General features: G+C 65.9%; 1 gene segment (V, D, J or C); it reads right to left on the reverse strand.

The window, feature by feature from the left end:
- Positions 1-3,242: 3,242 nt before the first annotated feature.
- On the reverse strand, positions 3,243-8,263 carry LOC130852015 (immunoglobulin heavy constant gamma 1-like). The segment is given in 8 exon segments: positions 3,243-3,326; positions 3,655-3,788; positions 5,366-5,686; positions 5,770-6,099; positions 6,562-6,638; positions 6,898-6,930; positions 7,225-7,284; positions 8,178-8,263. Coding segments are annotated over 8 exon segments (1,125 nt in total).
- Between the last annotated feature and the right edge of the window lie 4,250 nt (positions 8,264-12,513).

Below are 12,513 nucleotides of genomic sequence, written 5' to 3' on the forward strand. Positions count from 1 at the left end.
ACCAGCGAAGATCCCCAATGTACATGGCCTCCGACCAGAAGAGATCCCCAGAGCATCCCCCTCCGCCAGCACAGATCCCCAGAGCATCACCCTCCCACCAGCCCAGATCCCCAGAGCATCACCCTCCCACCAGCACAGATCCTCAGAGCATCCCCCTCTCCCCACCCCAACGGATCCCCAGCGCATCCTGTCCCCCACCAGAAGACATCCCCAGTGAGCGCTGGCCTGTGAGGGCGGAGCAGGGCAGGGCTGCGGCCTTGGCCTTGTATGAGCTGCCCTCCTCCTCCCCTCATGTTCTGGGGGAACCAAACCCTTGGGGTCTCTGGACCAGCCCCAGAGTTGCCCAGGGCTGCGTCTTCTTTGCCGGAGATGCGCAGGCTGCAGGGTCTGTGTTGGAGCCCTTGGGACGCTGGGTGACTCCAGAGGCGGCGTGCATCTGAACCCCGGGGTCCTCAGTGCCCAGAGCTGCCCTCGGCCCCTTCCCCCGGGCTCCTGGTCCACATGCTGGGGGTGGGGGGCACCTCCCGCCCCCAACAGAGCACAGGCACCTCCTCCAAGGCGTTCTCGGGTGGCCTGAGAGTTTTCCCTGTAATGAACGTCACTAAGAAAAGTAAGGAGAGGGAGTTTGAACGGTTTCCTGCGGTGCAGCGGCTGGAAGAAGGCCCCTGGGTCTTGTCTTCTTTAAGAAAGAATTCACAAAGAGACCAAGCGTGTGACACAGAGACAGCGCTTGGTGGAAGGAACGTGCGTGTGGAAGAGCACAGGGGGACCTGGGAGGGAGTTATGTGCTGCAGGGGGGCTTAGGCTGCCTACACGGGGGCAGGTTTGCAGGCCGTCTCCGGCCAATCACGTGGAAGTGGCAGCAGGAGCCGGGTGGCAGCTGCACAGCCTGGGGCGCCTCTCACTGCTCTGTCAGGACGAGGCCACGGTGGATGGCGTGGGGGCCTCCCCATCTTTGGTGCAGGCCACGGAGCGATGCCGTCCCTTCCCTGCCCACAAGTCTCTCTGTCTGCGCCTCTGTCTGTCTCTCTCCCCACAGGAAGCTGGACCGGCACGTCCGGCGGCCTTGGGGCGCAGCGTCCATGCTGACAAAGACTCCAGCCCCTGGTCAGGGAGCCTGGCCTGCTGGGCCTGGGCCTGGGGCTGCGGCCCGTCAGGCCCCTCCCCTCGGCCTGAGAGGCTGGAAGAAGCAGGAGCAGGGCGTCGAGCAGCCAAGGCCGCCTCCCCAGATGAGCCAGCCCCCTAGAATGCCGGCCCGAGAGCCCAGCTCGGCCGGCACCGGCCCCAGGCCCCGGCCCCGTACGTGGAGCTTATGCTGAGACGGGCTGACAGCTGTGGATCCGGACTCTGCCTCTGGGAGGGCTTGTCTCCTGTGAGAGGGAATCCCAGGAAGGATGGGGCCTCGGTCCCCGGTCTCTGTGAGGAGGGAGCCCCGCCCCCATCCCTGCGTCCTAGGTGGGCTGTGGACACAGCATCCTCATCACATCCGGGCGGCCACCCTTCCTGGCCCCTCCCTGAAGCCCTGGGCCCCACGCCTGCCTCTCCTGTGACACACCGGTCCCCTCTGGGCAGCCCAGGCGGACGCAGCGCCCCGGGCCCCTGCCCCCCGCGGTCCTCACTGCCCAGTCTGTGCTGAGCGCGGAGCCGGGTCTGGCTCTGCTGCCCTTTGACAGCCCCTCCCCCCCGCGGCCCCTGCTGGCCCGGCTTCCCTGGCAGGTCCCTGCGGGTCCTCGTGTCCGGCCCCCACGCGCCTGTTCTGGGCTGAATGTGTGCCCCCAATTCCGCTCTTGAAGCCCTGACCCCCAGGAGCTCAGAATGGAAGTGTGTTTGGAGACGGGGTGTGTAAAGAGGGGATGAGGTAAACGGGGGTGTCTAGGCGGGGCCCTCATGCAGCCCGACAGGTGGCCTCATCAGAGGATGAGATTGGGATGGAGACGCGCCCATGGGACGTCCACGTGAGGCCACGGAGAGGACGGCGTCTAGCCGCCAGGGACACAGGCCTCCGGAGGAGCCAGCCCTGCCCTCTTGGACCCGGGATCCCAGCCTCCAGGGAGTCAGGCAGTGGTGTCCGCTGTCCTCGTCCCCACCTGTGGTGTCTGCTGCAGTCTCCTGAGCTGACAACCCAAGCCCGGGGACTTCCCTGTGGCCCCCAGGCCCGGGCTCACCCCAGCGCCCCCGAGGCTGGGGGTAACCCCAGGGGTGGGTGGGTTTGGGGGCGGCCAGGCTATAGATTTCACGAGGGAGGAGGGGCGTTCCCATAGGGAGAGATACGAGTGAGCTGGGCGTTGTAAAGAATGGTTTATTGTCAGTAAAACATGAAGACGCAGCAAAGAGAGTTCCTGGGCTCCAGCACGGAAAAGGAGAAATAGCTTCCCAAGGTCTGATGACGTGGTCCTTCCTTCCAGGCCAGGGGGCAGCTCCTGCACATCCAGGGATGCTGACCACATCTCTGCAGAGATGGGAGCGTCGGTACCAGGCCCTGAGGCCCTTTGGGGTTCTCGCCCCTCACCCCTACTCCCGGGGCGGGTGGAGCTCCTGCTGCATGGGGCTCAGGCCTGGGCCAAGGATGGGCTGGCTGCATGTTCTGCCCTGTTGTCAGGGAGGCACTGCAGGTCCGCCCACGGGGGATGCAGTCACCAGGGCCTTCTCCGGGAGGCTGGTGTGGCTGGACCTCCCCTCCTGCCCTGCAGGGTCCTGCAGTAACCACCAGCCCTGGCCCTGCTCTGAGCAGCGTCCTTGGTGCAGGTGACAGGAGTGACCGTTGCCGGCACGTGCAGAAGCTCTCCTGCTGGGGATGCCGGGAGGGCGGCTGTTCCCCTCGCCACTTCCTCTCAGGGACCCTGTGTTCTGCCGTCCGTCCTGGACAAGAGGCAGGGATCGGGGCCTGTGCAGATGGCTCAGAAGGCCGGCCTCCCCCTCCTCAGGTGGACACGCCCGCTGAGCCGGGCATCCCTGGTAGGCACACGCGGCCCCGGGGGTGTCCTGCTGCCGCGTGGAGGCCGGCGGGGGCCATCAGCCAGGTCGGGGCATCACCTGGCGGCCCCTCGGGTCCCCGGGGAGGGCGGGGGCAGGTGTGGCGGGCAGGAGGCCAGAGGCCGGAGGTGCAGGCGATGGCGGCTGTGAGCGCGGAGGTTGGCGAGGTGCGCGGGCGGAGGCGCAGGCCTGGTGCAGGCGGTGTGGCTCGAGGTGACACACGTGGTCTTGGCGGGGTTGGGTGGCCCTGCATTGGGCCGGCGCGAGCCCTAGGCTCCCTGCCCGATCACGTTTCTGTAGTCGGGGATGACCGTGCGCTTCAGCTCCACCACCGACGAGACGATCCACTTCACCTGAGGGGGCGGGTGAGTCAGCCTTGGTTCCCTGACCACCCCCCGGGCTTCCTCCCCAGCCCCTGGCTGGCCTGACAGCAAGGGCGTGAAGGGGAGACAGGGGACGTGATGGGGACAGGGCAGGGCAGTGATGGGGACAGGGAGGGCACTGGCAGGGCACAAAGGGGACACATGAGAGAAGAGGGATGACATTGGTGGGACAGATGAGGACAGTGAAGGATTGTGGGGAGAGTGTTGCGACCCTGTGGGAACAGTGAAGGGACAGGTGGGGACAGAGTGGGGACACAGTGGGGGCCTTGAGGTCCCAACGGCGGGGGTCACCGCACACCTTGAAGAGGGTCATGGTGGCGCCGTAGCACACGCTGAGCAGGAAGAGCATGATGAAGATGGAGATGGTGGTCCACAGCCCGTCCAGCTCCCCGTCCTGGGCGTCGGCACAGCTCTCCTCCTCCAGGAGCAGTTCTGCACAGGGAGGGGGTGGTCAGTGCTGTGCCTGCCCGTGGGGGCTGGGCAGGGTCACTGGGGCCTGAGCACGGCTCCCAGTGGGGTTGGTGGGGTTGGCGGGCGTTGAGACGGGCCAGGGGCACCTGAGGTCCGTGTGTGGGCACCAGCCCCAGCCCCCAGTGCCTCCAGCCTGGGCCCCAGTCTCGGCCTGGCCAGTGTGTCCTGCTCCGTCCCCTGTGCTGTGCCCTGAGCTGGGCCCTCTGGGGGAGGGTGGCCGGACCCCGCAGAGGACAGTGCCTCAGGCCCCTGCCTCCTGTCCCCCTGGGGGCAGGTGCAGAGGGCGGGAGGGCCAGCAGAGCCCGTGCCTCGTGGACCCTGCCCCAGGGCGTGGCCCGGACGGGGTGGGGCTGTGTCCCTGCGCAGCAGGGGTGGGCGTGCCGGGAGGAGCGGGCTGTGGGGGGATTTCGGCCTGTTAGGGAGGGGAGGGGGTGCCGCAGGGAAGAGGAGGGACGGTGTGTGAGCTGCTCAGTGTGGTCAGTGTGGGGAAGCAGCGCTGAGCAGCCCGTGGACGGAGAGGGTGGGACGAGGCTGGTGTGCACGGTGAGGGTTCATGAGACCAGCTCTGTGGTCTGGTCTGGGCCGTGTGGTGCCCCTGTGTGAGGCCCCGCGTGCAGGGCCTGCGTGTGTCACGCATGCGGGTGTGAGATGTGGGTGTACTGTGCACGCGTGTCCGTGTGCAGGTGTGTGTGTGTGGATGAGGGTGGTGTTTTGGCTGGCATGGCTCAGCGGGCGGGTGGGGCTCATTTTCCGTGGCTCTGGGCCCGGTGTGCACGGGGCTGTGTGGACGGTCCCTCCCCTGGGCACTCAGGGCCTCCTGGCCTGGGCCTTTCGGGCACAGGAGTCCGTGTCCCCCGAGGGCACAGGCCTGGCGTGGCAGGGACACGCGGGGCAGAGCCGCCTGCCTGAGGCAGGGTGAGGGCCTGCTCTGCAGTGCCTGAGCGTGCAGCGGGGCCGTCCCTGCAGTGTGGGCCATGCGTGGTTCCCGTGAGGCCACAGAGCCACGCGTGGACTCTGGAGACAGGGGACAGGAACCCGGGGAGAAGGCCGGGCCACTGTGCCGCGGCTTGGGCTGGAACAGGGGCGGGCAGACGTGGGCACTCATGTCCCCGAGGGTCTCCGCGGGGCCTCTCCCGTTGCCGTGCACACAGGGCAGCCAGAGCCGCTGCTGGCTGGAGGCCGGCCGGAGGAGCTGTCCCCTCTGCCAAAGGCCCTCCCCGGCCTCGGGCAGCCCCCAGGTGGCCCGTGCAGACCCGCGCGCTCTGGGTCGGTGCCCGAGAGGGACCCGCTCTCCCCCAGTGATGGTGACCCCTGTGGCCCAGGGCCGGCCACCCCTGCCCCGCAGGCCCGGCGTGCGCCGGGGCTCTGCCTCGGAAAGAACGTGACAGCATTGCGGGGTCCCAGGGCGGCGCTGGGTGCTTTATTTCATGGCGGCCCCGGAGGAATGTACACGGGCTGGGCATCAGGCGTCCTCGCTGGACCCTGGAGCCCGTGGGGGAGGGCGGGCACGCTGGGGCACCGGCGTGTGGCTCATTTACCCGGAGATCTGGAGATGGACTTCTGCGTGAGGTGACTGGGTAGAGTCTCGTGCATCACGACACACGTGTAGACGTCTCCCTGCTCCCAGCTGTCCTTGTCCACACTGATCCTGCTGTACAGGAAGAAGGAGCCGTCGGCGTCCAGCTGGGGTGGGGTCGTGCTGTACTTGCCCTCTGACACGGGCTCCGCGTTACTCTGCCACTCCACGTCGATGTCGCTCGGATAGAAGCCGGTGACCATGCAGGTTAAGCTGACTGTGCTACTGGCCAGCTCTTCCCAGGGTGGGGCCAGAACGTACACCTGCGGCTCCCGGGGCTGCCCTGTGGGGACAGGCACGGCTGTTAGCCTGACGGTCACTCCGAGCAGCCCCACAGGACCCCCTGCCCCCGTCCACCTGGCCCACCTTTGGCCTTGGAGATGGTCCTCACGATGGGGGCTGTGACGCCTTTCTTGTCAACCTCGCACTTGAACTCCTTTCCCTGAAGCCAGTCCTGGTGCTGGATGGGCAGGGCGCTGACCATGCGGTATGTGCTGTTGAACTGCTCCTCCCTTGGCTTCGTCTTGGCCGTGTGCACCTGTACTCCATCCACGTACCAGGAGAATTCAACATCGGTGTCTTCCTTGTTCAGGTCCACCACCATGCAGGTGACCTCAGGCATTCGGGTGATGGTGAGGGTGTCCTTGGGTTTTGGGGGGAAGCTGAAGACTCTCGGTTTTCTGAGCAGCTCAGGGGCTGGTGGGGGAGACACGGTGGGGGCTTAGCACCTGGGCGGACCTCCTCTCGGGCTCCCATCCCCTCCAGGTCATGCCTGGGCGCAATCTACCTCCATAGAGTGGAGGTGAGGCTGGTTGAGTTACCTGGGCATGTAGGGCAGCTGGGGCAGCTGGGGCAGCTGGGGCATGGAGGTCTCTCTGCAGAGAGAACAGACAGGGAATTCCCGGGGTGGTGACGCCCTGGGACGGGCTTAGGGCAGGGCCAGGTCTTGGGAGGTCCGAGCCCAGTGCCCGCCTCTGTGGGTCCAGGGACTGGGGAAGGCGTCCAGCCTGAGTCCACCCGGGACCTGGCAGAAAGGCCCAGAGGATCCCGTCCCGGAGCCTGGGAGGCCTTCAGCACCTGGGCGGACCTCCTTTTGGGCACCCAACCCCCTGGGAGCAATCCGCCTGCATGGGGGGAGGGTGAGGCTGGTTGAGTTACCTGGACATCTGGGGCAGCTGGGGCAGCTGGGGCATGTTTTTTCTGCAGAGAGAACAGACAGGGAGTTACCGGGGCAGCTGGACGGGGGTGAGGGCTCGGGCTGGGCTTAGGGCAGGGCCAGGTCTTGGGAAGTCCGAGCCCAGTGCCCGCCTCTGTGGGTCCAGGGACTGGGGAAGGCGTCCAGCCTGAGTCCACCCGGGACCTGGCAGAAAGGCCCAGAGGATCCCGTCCCGGAGCCTGGGAGGCCTTCAGCACCTGGGCGGACCTCCTTTTGGGCACCCAACCCCCTGGGAGCAATCCGCCTGCATGGGGGGAGGGTGAGGCTGGTTGAGTTACCTGGACATCTGGGGCAGCTGGGGCATGTTTTTTCTGCAGAGAGAACAGACAGGGAGTTACCGGGGCAGCTGGACGGGGGTGAGGGCTCGGGCTGGGCTTAGGGCAGGGCCAGGTCTTGGGAAGTCCGAGCCCAGTGCCCGCCTCTGTGGGTCCAGGGACTGGGGAAGGCGTCCAGCCTGAGTCCACCCGGGACCTGGCAGAAAGGCCCAGAGGACCCCCTCCCCAATCCTGGGAGGCCTTCAGCACCTGGGCGGACCTCCTCTTGGGCACCCAACCCCCTGGGAGCAATCCGCCTGCATGGAGGGAGGGTGAGGCTGGTTGAGTTACCTGGACATCTGGGGCAGCTGGGGCAGCTGGGGCAGCTGGGGCAGCTGGGGCATATTTTGTCTGCAGAGAGAACAGATAGAGAGTTACCAGGGGTGTGGACGGCCTGGGCTGGGCTTAGTGCAGGGGGATGTTTTGGCAGGTCTGTGCCTAATGCCGGTCTCTGTGGGCCCAGGGGCGGGGGAGTCCACCAGCCTCTGCCAAGGCTGGAGCTGGCAGAAACGCCCAGAGGACCCCCTCTCAGCCTCCTGCCCAGCCGACAAAGACCAGCCAGCTCCCCCAAATCTTCCCCAGCAGCTCCTGCCCTCCCAGGTCCCTGCTCCCCTGCACAAGCTCCCCTGCTCCCCTAAACCTCCGGGGGCAGCACCCTGTCCTCCCCAGTCCCTGCTCCCCTGCACAAGCTCCCCCTGCTCCCCCATCATTCTAGTCATTCCCTCTCGTCCCCGCCCCCAGTCCCCGGCTGCCTCCCTGCCCTTGTCCCGGGGCTCTGGCCCTCAGTGGGCCCTGGCCCTCTGCCCACCCCGAGCCCTCACCCTCGTCCAGCTCCACTCCTGACCCTGCTCTTTCCAGGGCTGAGCTGTGTTCCCTGCAGGCACTAGGTGCCCACCCCGGCCCCGGCCGGCTCTCCCCTGGCAGAGCCCCTGTCCCGCCCTGGGCCCCTCCTGGAGGAGCTCCTCTGAGGAGCCTCCCCGCTCTGTCTCCCACCACCCCGGATCCTGCTCTGGTCCCGTCTCCCTCAGGCCCAGGCTTCGGCGGCCCCTCCTGTAGCCTGTGGAGCTGGGTGCTCAGCCCTGTGCTGGCAGCTCTGGGCACACGGGAGCCCGGGCCAGCACGGCCTGCTCTGCTCCCGGCCCTCCTGCCGCCCTGGGCCCCGGCCCCAGCCCTGACCCCAGCCACCCTGTCCGACCCTGTCCTGGGACTCTAGCTGGCTCCACAGTCCTGGACAGGACCCTTACCTCTCCCCACACACCTGGGGATCCTCGTCCTCCTCGTGCTGAGCCAGCATCCTCCCTGTGTCCTCAGCTCGGACCCACCTGTCCATCCGGGCCTCGTCCTCAGCCCCAGCCCAGCCCTGTGCCTACAGCACACCTGGCCCTGCGAAGCCCTCAGTCTCCTGTCCCCCAGCCCATCACGGTCCTCGAAGGCCCAGCAGCCCCCCGAGTTCCGCCGGCCTCTGGGCACCAGCACTGTGGGTGTGGGCATGTCCCTGCCAGGGCTCCCTAGTGCCTGCGCCGGGCCAGCACCGTGACCCGTGGGCAGCCTGCCCTCCCCGTGCCAGCTCGGCTACTCCGGCCCCCCTGTGGGGTCCCCGAGGCCCGTCTTGGCTCCACGGCTCCCATCCCACTCCCCGTGTCCTGATCCTCGTGGACCGCACTCACCGAGGGTGGGGGTGGTGGACGCGGCTCCCCTGCAGCCCTGGGCTCCGTGTCCCCTCCCAGCTCTGACCCCAGGCACATGTGTCTCCTCGCGGCTGCACTATGTGTCTGCAGCCCTGCTTCCTAGGACTTGGTAACCTGCCCCAGAGTTTTAAACTGCCTGCCCGCAACCTACAAACAGTAAGAACAGGATTGAAACCCGGTGGCAGAACCTGCTTCCTGAAGTTCCCTTTTCTTCTGGTTGGTTTCTGTCTTAGAGGGCCTGGGGAAGTCCAGATACAGCAGAGGTGCCTCATGTGGGTGGATGGGGGTGCGGTGAGTGGTGCCCTGTGACCACAGCCCGGGTACCAGGCCCCTTACCTGAGCCCCCTGGGCCTCCAAGTCCTGGGGGGTACCTGTCCTGCTGTCTCAGCACAGATCCCCAGTGGTTCCTGCCTCCATGTAGCTCAGAGGTACAGTGCATCCGCCCCGCCCAAAACAGATCCCCACTGCATCCCCTCCCCCACCTGCTCAGATTCCCAGTTCATGTCCCTCCCCACCAGCTGAGATCCCCAGTGCATCTTGGGTCTCCGGCACAAATCTCCAGTCAAACCCGCCTTCCCCCCTGCACCAACACAGATCTCCAGGGCATCCCACCGACCCCCTCAGCAGAGATCCCTTGTTCCCCTTCCCCCGCCCATCGGATCCCCCGTGCATCCTTCCCCGGCCGGAACACATCCCCAGTGAGTGCTGGCCTGTGAGGGCGGAGCAGGGCAAGGCTGCGGCCTTGGCCTTGTATGAGCTGCCCTCCTGCTCCCCTCATGTTCTGTGGGAACCAAACCCTCGGGGTCTCTGGACCAGCCTCAGAGTTGCCCAGGCCTGGGTTTTCTCTGCCCGAGTGCCGCAGGCTGCAGGGTGCGTGTCGAGCCCGTGGGATGCTGGGTGCCCTGGGGCAGATGGCGGCTCCCAGAAGGGCCTCTGTGACCAGCGGACCCTCCTGTCTCCTCCGTCCGGGCACTCGTCTGCTGGGAGAGGCCCCCGGGCCCTGAGGAAGGGTCTTCCCTGCTCGCACGCCCTCGGCAGGGCCCAGAGGCTCTCTCTCGGCCCCACGTGTCCTCCCATCGTACCTGTCCTCACTGCTGAAACGTGCGCCTCCTGTTGTGGGGCCTGGTCTCTCCTCTCTGGGAAGGACCCAGTGCTCACGTTTCCTCCCTTTCCTGGGCTGCTGAGCACACCTTGTGTGTGAGGGGCCCTGCCCCGTGGCACGTGCGCTCAGGCCCTGCGCCCGGCTCCACGGGGCTTCGCGGGGACCCTGTGGGTGGGTGTCTGCCACCCTCGACCCTCGGGCAGGCGCAGCTTTCTGCTGTGACCTAGAGTCTGACCCGGGATGTGACCCCCAGCCCAGGCCTGACCCCCGGGTGTGCTGAACTTGTGTTTCCCCCTCTGAGCCCCCATTTCTCTTGGCAACAAACATACAGTGAGGTCTTGTATCCTGACCCAGTTTCTGGGCCTAGCTCACCATCCTTGGATCCCAGAACAGCCTTGGCCTGTCCTGGCCTTTTGGGCGGAGTGGGGGTGACTAAGCCAGGTGACTGGAATCCCCCAGCCTCCCAGGCCCTCGTAGTCCCTGTCGGGACCTGCCTACCATGGGGCTTCACTGTGAGAGACTTGAACCAGGACCTGCCATGCTCCCCAAGGCCACACCCAGGGGGCGTGAGGTGAACGGCAACCCAGGGGTCCCATCGAGCGTCCCCCCCTCCCAAGTCCACCTGGAAGCAACGTGGAATCATGTCCATCTGACTCCATGTGACAGAACATTCTAGAAGCACTGAAGGGACTCAGGTAGGGGTGGCCTGTCCCCTGCAGTGTCTGCCCCTGAAGGCTGGCGTAGCCTGTCTTCCTGAGCGGAGGCCTGCTGTGGTCTGCTCCGGTGGTGGCACCAGCCCACTGGCTGTGGTTTCCCCGGGGTCAGCGCCAGGCCTGGCCCCAGCCTCTCTCCAGGTGAGGTGCTCTGTGCTCCTTCCCCAGGCTGAGCGAGCACCTACCCCGCTGCACCCCCTCAGGCAGTCTCCGACCTGTCTCCTCCCTGCCTCCTCCCTGGCCACTGGGGGTCAGACTGTGGGGGGCCCTGGCTGGAGGCGGACGGGCGGCAGGCATAAGCTTCCTGGCTCTCTCCCTGCAGGGCTGAGGGCCACTTCCTTCCACAGTGGGCAAGGGGCCTCCGGGCCTGGGGCGGGCTTGCTGGGGTCGCGGCGGAGAAGCCCCACGTCAGGGTCGCTGGCATGGGCCTGTAACGTAGGCAGGACAGCTCAGCCAGAGGGAAGAGCCAGAGGGCACACACGTACACACACACACACACACACACACACGGGTGCACACACATGCGCACACACGCACACATGCGCACACACGCACACATGGGTGCACGCACACACACACACGCACACACAGGTTCACACACATGCACACATGCGTGCACACACATGCACACACACGCACACACATGTACACACATGCACACACGGGTGCACACACATGCACACACATGCACACACGGGTGCACACACATGTACACATGCACACGCAGGCACATGTGCACACACGCACACGCGCATGCACACACACACACATGCACATGTGCACACACACGCACGTGCACATGCCAGGCACTCAGGATGTGCCCCGGTAGGGTGGTAAGCACTGGGCTCACACAGACCCCAACCACAGGACCCGAGCTCTAGACAAGCGACGAGAGATGAAGGGGACTTGGAGCTCCTGGCGCCGTGCATACGGGGAGGCAGGTGCGGGGCTGGGGCAGGCGTGAGTTGGGCTGGCCTGCACACCCTCCAGGGGCATCAGGCTCATTAGGGCCCGCTGTTCCCTGAGGAATCGCCCTGCCCTTTCTGGTAGAAGATGGGAGGTGAAGTGTTTTTCTTGTGTTTGCTTTTTTAATTGTCTGCAGCTCAAATTAATTCTTACTTCAAAGCGGCACACCTGGGGGTCCCCACGCTCGGCCCACATCCGTGTTGGCAAACAGTCCCCTCGCTGCATCCTCCTCAACTCGTCCCGTCTCGGAGTCAACCCACTAAGCGCGGGGGGAGGGCAGCTGCCAGGGCTCCTGCTGGGCTGCACCTGGAGTCTTTAGAATCAGAAAACCCCATCCCGGCCCCATCCATGTAGAGTTTGTTGACTGGGTGCCGTCAGTACCCACTCAGGCCTGCCCTCGGCAGAGGCGGGACTGGTTCCCAACTCCTGCTGCACCCCGCTTCCCACGATGGGGCATGGGTGCCCGCAGCAGAGTCCATTCTGGGCCGAGACCCTGCAGCACACGCCAGCGGGCTGCTTGGTGAGTGGCGGTGGCCCCACGGTGGATGGGCTCTGTGCTGCAGCAGCGAGGGTACTGAATCCACGGTGGGACACCTAGATGTGCCAGGTGTGCAGGAAGGCTGTGCACTGACAGAAGGAGGAAACGCAGGGCGCTTATGTTCTCCGGCTCCCAGCCACAAGAGCCACAGGTAGAATCGGCCAAAGATTGGCCAGATGCTGCTGCCTGGGTCTTGCTCCCTGGTTCCCTGGGGCTGGGTCTCTCCTTGTGCAGGGGGAGCCCACAACCCACCTTGCAGGAAGGTGTGGGGGTGGGAGGGCTCCAGAGGACTTAGGGAGCAATGGACGAGTGAGGTTCCGGGAGGGCATTTGGTTACCTTCCCCCAGGAGCTCACAGAGGTCTCTGCCTGCCGAGGTCTGTTGTCTGGTGACTTCTCCCTGCCTTCAGGGCGCTCACCATCGCTTGGTGGAGCTTTCCGCCCAGCTACCTGATCTGGAGCGTGTCCAGTGTGCGTTCTCCTTGGCACTCTTGTTAGGACAGTGGCTCTATGATGTCTGGGCCCTTCACCAAGATGGCACAGCCTCTGTGAAGACCGTGACACGTCTCGCGGTG

The sequence above is a fragment of the Hippopotamus amphibius genome, chromosome 4 (genome assembly GCF_030028045.1).
Source record: "Hippopotamus amphibius kiboko isolate mHipAmp2 chromosome 4, mHipAmp2.hap2, whole genome shotgun sequence".
In the NCBI taxonomy this organism is placed as follows: domain Eukaryota; kingdom Metazoa; phylum Chordata; class Mammalia; order Artiodactyla; family Hippopotamidae; genus Hippopotamus; species Hippopotamus amphibius.